Genomic DNA, 8,430 nt, shown 5'->3' on the forward strand with positions numbered 1-8,430 from the left:
TGAGATATAATTGACCGACAGCACCGTATAGTTTAAGTAGAGCATAATGATTTGACTTACATACATCATGAAATGATTATCACCATAAGTTTAGTGAAAATCTATCATCTCACATAGGTACAAAATTAAAGAAAGAGAAAAATAATATTTTTTCCTGCGATGAGAACTCTTAGGATTTACTCTCTTAACCACTTTCATATATTACACACGGCAGTGTTCGTTATATTTATCATGTTGTACATTATGTCCCTAGTACTTATTTATCTTATAACTGGAAGTTTGTACCTTCTGACCATCTTCATCCAACTTTGCCTTCCCCTACCCTTAACCCCTGGTAACCACAAATCTGATCTCTTCTGTGAGTTTTTTTTTTTTTTTTTTGGTTGCACTGGGTCTTAGTTGCGGCAGGTGGGCTCCTTAGTTGCTGCTCACTGGCTCCTTAGTTGTGTCATGTGAACTCTTAGTTGCAGCATGCATGTGGGGTCTAGTTCCCTGACCAGGGATCGAACCTGGGCCCCCTGCATTGGGAGCACGGAGTCTTAACCACTGCGCCACCAAGGAAGTCCCTGTTTGTTTGTTTGTTTTTAACATCTTTATTGGAGTATAATTGCTTTACAATGGTGTGTTAGTTTCTGCTTTATAACAAAGTGAATCAGTTATACATATACATGTGTCCCCATATCTCTTCCCTCTTGTATCTCCCTCCCTCCCACCCTCCCTATCCCACCCCCGTTTGTTTGTTTTTGAAGTAAATACATGCGTCTGTGATATGCAGGGTTCTCTAAAGCACAGGATCTGGGTAGGGGCTCGTCTTGCCTGGGTCTAAGGACAGTACTGAATGGAGCGATCCAACATCGTCCCCCTATATAGCTATGGTGTTGTACATAAAATACATACTATTGCACTAAATGATTATGCGTGTTAAAGTTATAAAAACTTTAGCAATAGAATGTTTATGACATACACAATGGAATGAGGTGTGTGCTTTATTCCTGTTTGGGAGAATAAAAAATGATTGCCAGCCTGTATTTGTATCTGAGAAATGCTAAATTGAAGTTAAGCCAATTTCTTTACAGCAGGACTTCTCAGAGCCTTGAATATACTCATGTGAATTGTGACTGTCCCAAGAGGGAGATAGAGCATGCAGTATTTTTCAAAATTATTTGACCACCAAAACATTTTTCATGAAGTTTTGTTAATATCTCACAGACACATTTCCAGAGATCCTGAACTACCCTAGGCCGTCTTCAGTAGGAAAGAGTAGAAACCAAAAGGCAGAGCCAGTGCAGCACTGGGAGAATCTGCTGACTCCCAAGATAACCGAGAGAGCCTGCCTCATCATGATGGCTCCACTCTGTAGATGACATGGGTCTTGAGTGGTCAGCAACTGATCTCAAGGCCCTGGAATTTAGTGGCTTGGCCACTGCACTTACACTGTTTATCGCGGCACCTCAGCACAGGGTCCAAGTTCAATCCCAGGCATTATGGAATCTGTCTTTGTGATAGGGAGTCTGATGCCAGGGAGACCTTTATTCCGGCAGTGAGTGGACTACCCCAGTGATCTTATCCCTCCAACTGCCTGTGTCCCATCCGCGTGCCGGGCTCCAGGTGAGCTGACTCCCTCCTCGCCTGCCTGGTCCGCCTCTCATCCTCTGATCCGATTCCACTAGTGGACTGAACTGAACCAGCCTTCCACCTTCTCCAGGCAAGGACCCTGGGTTATTCACATTATTTGAGTCCACAAGGTAGGACCAAAAAAAATTGTGGATGGCAGTGATGCTGGAGATGATCTGTGATATAATTTCCACCAAATAACCCTCAAGGACCCAGCAGCCATCTTTTTGACTGAGGATACCAACCCATCATATACTCTTTCGTGTGAGATGAAATGAGATAATGTGAGATACTATATGTACAAATGTTTCATAAATGGTAAGACATCATACAAACAATAATGAATACAGTCTCCATTGCCCTGATTAGTGATTGGTCCATTTCTAATGACCCTTAACTTTTGCTTGATATTTCCAGTACCTGAGCCAGACCCATCTGCCCTATCCGTCTTATCTGGAGTTCAAATTTTGATAGCCTATCCACCAGTTCCTGTTTTAGACACCTGCAACCGGTCAGCCTAGCGCTTTTCCGGTGCCCAGACAACCTTTATGTGGCACATTGGAGATGGTTCTTGAAGTAGTGGAGAGCCAACTTGAACTGGACCTGAGCTTTGGTGTTGGTCCGGTATGCGCTGTAGCTCTTATCCAGGGCTGCCAGCTCTGGGTCCGCCACTGGAGAACGGGGCTGGTGACCTATAATCACATTAGAGCAGGACCCCACAAGCAGGCTCCCGAGCCCATCAATAAAGAACTCTGCCAAGAGAGGGAAAGTGCGAGAAGGAAATGTGAGCTTCCGCCAGGGACCCAGGGCCATACTGCAGGTCTGGGAGGAGTCAGGGGGAGGGGACACAGTTTATACCCCTGGGGAGCTTCCGCCCCTGTGAAGCCACCTGCCCAGGCTACTGAGTTGGAAGGACAGACAGTGATATGGGTAGAGAGACACAGATTGGCTTCCAACTGGACGGAACTGTGGACTCCAGGACTGAGGGGAATGAGAGGGGAAGTTCACCAGTTGCAGTTAAACAGGAGAGGATGTCTGGAAAAAAGAGGGAGGGGCCAGAGCTGTAGGGAAAGGAAGGGCAAGGTTGTCTTGGAGAAGCAGAACAGCCTGGGGGAGACAAGAAGGCAGAGAGCTTGGAGGGAGGCAAGAGAGACCACGAGCTCTCCATTTTAGGGAGAAAGGGTGAGCTCCCCATTTGGGGGAGAAAGGGCAAGCTCCCCTGAGCAGTGGCACACAGCCCTCCCTCCTTGGGAAAAAACAGGCTTCTGAGATCAGTCCACAGCACAGTTCCCTCCCTCCCTCTTCCAGCCTCCCCACCTGAGTGAGCCACTCGCTGCAGGCGGGGGTCGAAGCCAACTCTTTGGAGCCGTTCTGTGTGGGCCAGGAAGAAGTTGACAACACCGCTGGTCAGCACGCAGCTGGGGAAGCCGTCCAGGGGCCGGAAAGATCCTGACTGCCGGTGGAGACAGTCCCCATTCTCACTGTGCTCCAGGAACAGCTTAAACTGGAACATGTTTCCAAGCACACTGCCGCCTACCTAGCCAGTGGGCAGAGAAATCCACATTACAGAATAAACTCAATATCCATGTAGCCGCTGTCAAGAAGGCTCGCTGGACTGAACCTCAGTTATGACAAGAACCACACCCTTTACCTACCCTTCATGCTACACTTACACCAAGTCCATAGGGCAGACAACTCTGCTCTGTGTACCCTCCAGCAAGCTCACCCTTTCCAGAAGGTGACTCACTCCCTTCCAGTACAAGGAGTGGTGTTTAGGTGCAAGCAAGAGGCAGCCTGCTCGTGCAGGGGTCCCTGTGTGGACTTCCTGCAGCCAGTAGTTTGTCTCAAGCTGCCTTCCTCCCATTCTCTGCTCCCGGCTCACCTCTCTGTGCTGCCTGTCCCTGCACTCGTGGGAGATGCATGCATCTAGCTGTTGGAGCCCGAGCAAAACAGGACGAGCGATTATATCTGTTCCTGAACCATCATAATCACCCAGGATGGCACATTAGTCTGATTGTCTGCCATCACCTGTTCTTTCCCTCCCCCGCTTAGTAAATGAACCCTCTTGCGTTTTAACTGGCCTAATTAAAGTCTAGCCAATTACCCCTCTAAAGATGAAATTTTCCCACTTCCCTTGCAAGGTCTGACCATGTGTCTTAAGTCCTGGCTGAAAGGATGTGATCCAGAACAGATGTCTGCAACTTTTATAAAGATCACAATCTTAAAACAGAACTTCTTGTCCTTCACTTCCCCTCTCCCCATTTCTTCCGACCATGCAGCTGAGAACCACAAAGATGGACAAACAACGGGGAAGGAAGCTGGTCCAGGATGACCCTGGAAGGAGAGTCGAGTTCCAGCTTTCATTCTTACACGGGTGGGAACTGCACCTTCTATGTCATTTACGCTATTGTGACTGGGTCTCTAGAGACATCTTAGTCAACTCAGATGCTTTGGGGACTGTCCACCTGGAGTATGAAGTAACTGTGGTCACTGTGCTACTTCTTATACATTTTCTTTCTTTTTAACAGCTTTATTGAGATATCTTTGACATATTAAAATTGTATATATTTAAGGTGTACAGCTTGATGTTTTGATGTATGTATACATTGTGAAAAGATCACCACACTCAAGCCAATTAACAAATCCATCACCTCTACATAGTAATCTCTGCAAATTTCAAGAATGCAGCATTATTATTGTCACCTTTTTCTTCTCTTTTCTATATGTGACTTGACTTTTGATGTTTTTGCTATTTTTTTAATGTCCTTAAGGCCACATAGTCTTTTACAGCCTTGTGCCATTTTCATTTTTGTAATGGTGTGTGACAGCGCCAGAGCCCCGCTCGCTTTCTCCGGCCACTCCAGGGAGGAAGGTAGAAGTAATAAACACAACTTTTTTTTTTTTTTGTGGTACGCGGGCCTCTCACTGTTGTGGCCTCTCGCGTTTCGGAGCACAGGCTCCGGACGCACAGGCTCAGCAGCCATGGCTCACGGGCCCAGCCGCTCCGCGGCATGTGGGATCCTCCCGGACCGGGGCACGAACCCGTGTGCCCTGCATCGGCAGGCGGACTCTCAACCACTGCGCCACCAGGGGAGGCCTAAACACACCATTTCAGAAACAGAACAACGGTGAGTTTTGGGCGTGGGTGTTGGTGTAATTTGCTCAAAGAAACGTAAGAACAGAGGCAGAAGCAGAACTCGCATGTCTGATTCCCGCGTGATGGTCTAAACCCCAGAGCTGTGGGCTTCCCTGGTGGCGCAGTGGTTGAGAATCCGCCTGCCGATGCAGGGGACACGGGTTCGTGCCCCGGTCCGGGAAGATCCCACATGCCACGGAGCAACTAAGCCCGTGCGCCACAACTACTGAGCCTGCGCGTCTGGAGCCTGTGCTCCGCAACAAGAGAGGCCGCAACAGTGAGAGGCCCGCGCACCGCGATGAAGAGTGGCCCCCGCTCGCCGCAACTAGGGAAAGCCCTCGCACAGAAACGAAGACCCAACACAGCCAAAATAAATAAATAAATCAACCCCAGAGCTGTCACATCACCTCCTGCACCGGGCCCTCCACCGCCCCTTCCGCCCTCCCTTCTCTCTTTCCCTCCTCTTCTTTCGCACACTTTCCTCTCTTCCTTTCTCCTCCCCTTCCCCTCTCGCTTGTCAGATTGCAATGGGGTAGAACCAGCAACTCTCCCTTACCACGTCCAGTTCCGTCTTCTCTAGGACATCCACCAGCACCTCAATCTTGGTCTTGTCGTTGAAGAGAAAGTCATCATCCACCCAGAGAACGTATTTGGTGGTGACCTGAGATATGGCCAGGTTCCTACCAGCAAACCAACCCTGTGAGTGGAGTGAGGTTAGATGGTGGTTGCCTGCCCTGCTACATATCAGCATCACCTGGGAGCTTTCTCAGTTCCCAACAACCAGGCTGCACCACAAACAGTGGCCGAGAACTTCTGGGTTAAAGGGAGTCCATGTCTCAGAGACACTGGGAGAAGGACAGGAACTCTCTGGATCAAAGACTGAGACAAAGGCAGAAAGTCCTTCCTTGGCCCTGTGGCTAATACGGACCGATGGAAGTCCCCTTTCACCCGAGAGAGTCTCTGTGGCTCTCCCGCCTTTTCCCCTCATGCAGCCTGGAAGCTGCTGGAGGGGGGGACACTCTGGTACGTATAATACCCACTATCCACTTCCTCCTGTGTGTGCTTGAAAGATGGTGCATGGGGGAGAGAGACGCTCCAGCGAGGGGGGAATTATAGGGATAAGAGGTTTCTCTGCTGTTGGACCTGTATGTCAGGAAACCTTAGACTGTCAGACACCTCAAGTCACTTAGAAGGCCCTCAATCAATTTCCACACCAAGTGCGAGGAGAGGCAGATTAACCATCCTGTTAATGCAGAAAAGGGAGAGTGGCCTGATTACTCTGTGAATTTGGAATCAGCAAGGGGACTCCCCTCCCATGCCAGGACCCTCCTGCCTTGGGAAGGCCACTGAAGCAGCCGCATTCAGGGCAGAACCTGACTGTGGGCCCTCTTGTCCCGGGATCCAGGTGTCTCCCCATCTGGGAGGGACATACCTTCCCATAAGGCATGGTGTAATACTCCACGTGGCTGTCATTAATTCTCAGGGGCTCCTTGCTGTCATCAGCCACGATCACGGTCAAGTCTGGGTAATACTCACGAATGCTCTGGAGCATGGTCATGAGCTTGTGGGGACGGAGGAAAGTTTTGGTGGCAATGGTCACCAGGTCTCTGAGCTTCCTCTCTGAGCAAGAAAGGGTAGATGTCAGAGCTTCTGTCTTCGGGAAGCCTCACTGTCCTGACTTGCATCATTCTGGGGGCACGTGGGTCGTCTGGTGCGGTGGTGTCAGCTGAAGTTAACGCATGCTGAAAGCTACACCCTGACCTATTGTTTGTGGGTGATTGCAACAGAACCCGACTGCAGAGCCACTTCTCAGAATGACAGAAATCAGAAATCATTCCATAAACCCTTTTCAGTACATGCTGCACCATTACCCAGCTTCTCCCGGGTCTGTGGGAGTGAGTGGAAATGAGACAGGGAGACAAGAGTACAGCCATTTTGGAAAAAGACCGGTCTTGGGTAAACAAGCCTTGCAAACTAAAGAACAAAGGCCCTGGGGGCCCGAGTCCCAGAGGAAAAAAACCAGACTCACAGGAATAAAAGATTAACTTTATCTCTGTGCCACTAACAGTATACCTAGTTGCCACAAGACAAGAAGCTCAACTGTAAATTTTAACCTACTCTGTTCCTGGGCTTTCTTACAGAAAATTCTCATGCATCTCTTCCGCCTCCCAGAAGCCCTCCCTACTCCTGACAGCCACCAAGGAGCCCCCTGGTCCTGATCAAAGACGTTGGATGATTTCTGGAAATTATCCGTGATCATGAGACAAACCTCCCTTTTGTTATAAAAGCAACTCTCCCCTTCTACTCGGGGAGCTGGCACATTTTTCCCACCTTCTCTCTCTCTCTCTCTCTTTTTTAAAATTTTTGAATTTTATTTTATTTTATTTTTTATACAGAAGGTTCTTATTAGTTATCCATTTTATACATATTAGTGTATACATGTCAATCCCAATCTCCCAGTTCATCCCACCACCACCACCCCCCCGCCGCTTGGTGTCCATACGTTCGTTCTCTACATCTGTGTCTCTATTTCTGCCCTGCAAACCGATTCATCTGTACCTTTTTTCTAGGTTCCACATATATTCATTAATATACGATATTTGTTTTTCTCTTTCTGACTTACTTCACTCTGTATGACAGTCTCTAGATCCATCCACGTCTCTACAAATGACCCAATTTCGTTCCTTTTTATGGCTGAGTAATATTGCATTGTATATATGTACCACATCTTCTTTATCCATTCGTCTGTCATAGGCATTTGGCCATCTGTATGTCTTCTTTGGAGAAATGTCTATTTAGGTCTTCTGCCCATTTTTGGATTGGGTTGTTTGTTTTTTTAATATTGAGCCGCATGAGCTGTTTATATATTTTGGAGATTAATCCTTTGTCTGTTGATTCGTTTTGCAAATATTTTCTCCCATTCTGAGGGTTGTCTTTTTCTCTTGTTTATGGTTTCCTTTGCTGTGCAAAAACTTTTAAGTTTCATTAAGTCCCATTCGTTTATTTTTGTTTTTATTTCCATTACTCTAGGAGGTGAGTCAAAAAAGATCTTGCTGTGATTTATGTCAAAGAGTGTTCTTGCTATGTTTGCCTCTAAGAGTTTTATAGTGTCTGGTCTTACATTTAGGTCTCTAATGCATTTTGAGTTTATTTCTGTGTATGGTGTTAGGGAGTGTTCTAATTTCATTCTTTTACATGTAGCTGTCCAGTTTTCCCAGCACCACTTATTGAAGAGACTGTTTTTTCCATTGTATATCCTTGCCTCCTTTGTCATAGATTAGTTGACCATAAGGTGCGTGGGTTTATCTCTGGGCTTTCTATCCTGTTTCATTGATCTATATTTCTGTTTTTGTGCCAGTACCATATTATCTTGATTACTGTAGCTTTGTAGTATAGTCTGAAGTCAGGGAGTCTGATTCCTCTAGCTCCATTTTTTTCCCTCAAGAACGCTTTGGCTATTCGGGGCCTTTTGTGTCTCCATACAAATTTTAAGATTTTTTTGTTCTAGTTCTGTAAAAAATGCTATTGGTAATTTGATAGGGATTGCATTGAATATGTAGATTGCTTTGGGTAGTATAGTCATTTTCACAATATTGATGCTTCCAATCCAAGAACATAGTATATCTTTCCATCTGTTTGTATCATCTTTAATTTCTCTCATCAGTGTCTTATAGTTTTCT

At 46.9% G+C, this 8,430-nt stretch overlaps 1 protein-coding gene across 2 annotated transcripts in view; it reads right to left on the reverse strand.

The window, feature by feature from the left end:
• Positions 1-747: 747 nt before the first annotated feature.
• B4GALNT2 (beta-1,4-N-acetyl-galactosaminyltransferase 2 (SID blood group)) overlaps positions 748-8,430 on the reverse strand; it is a 52,841-nt gene continuing 45,158 nt past the window's right edge. For both annotated transcript variants that reach the window (XM_007109406.2, XM_055090692.1), the window contains 4 exons: positions 6,183-6,370; positions 5,307-5,447; positions 2,932-3,151; positions 748-2,366 (listed from right to left, as the gene is read on the reverse strand). In XM_007109406.2, coding sequence (XP_007109468.1) covers positions 2,161-2,366; positions 2,932-3,151; positions 5,307-5,447; positions 6,183-6,370 — 755 coding nt within the window. In that variant the 3' untranslated portion in view covers positions 748-2,160. The remainder of the gene's footprint in view (positions 2,367-2,931; positions 3,152-5,306; positions 5,448-6,182; positions 6,371-8,430) is intronic.

Source organism: Physeter macrocephalus, chromosome 14 (assembly GCF_002837175.3).
Source record: "Physeter macrocephalus isolate SW-GA chromosome 14, ASM283717v5, whole genome shotgun sequence".
Lineage (NCBI taxonomy): Eukaryota > Metazoa > Chordata > Mammalia > Artiodactyla > Physeteridae > Physeter > Physeter macrocephalus.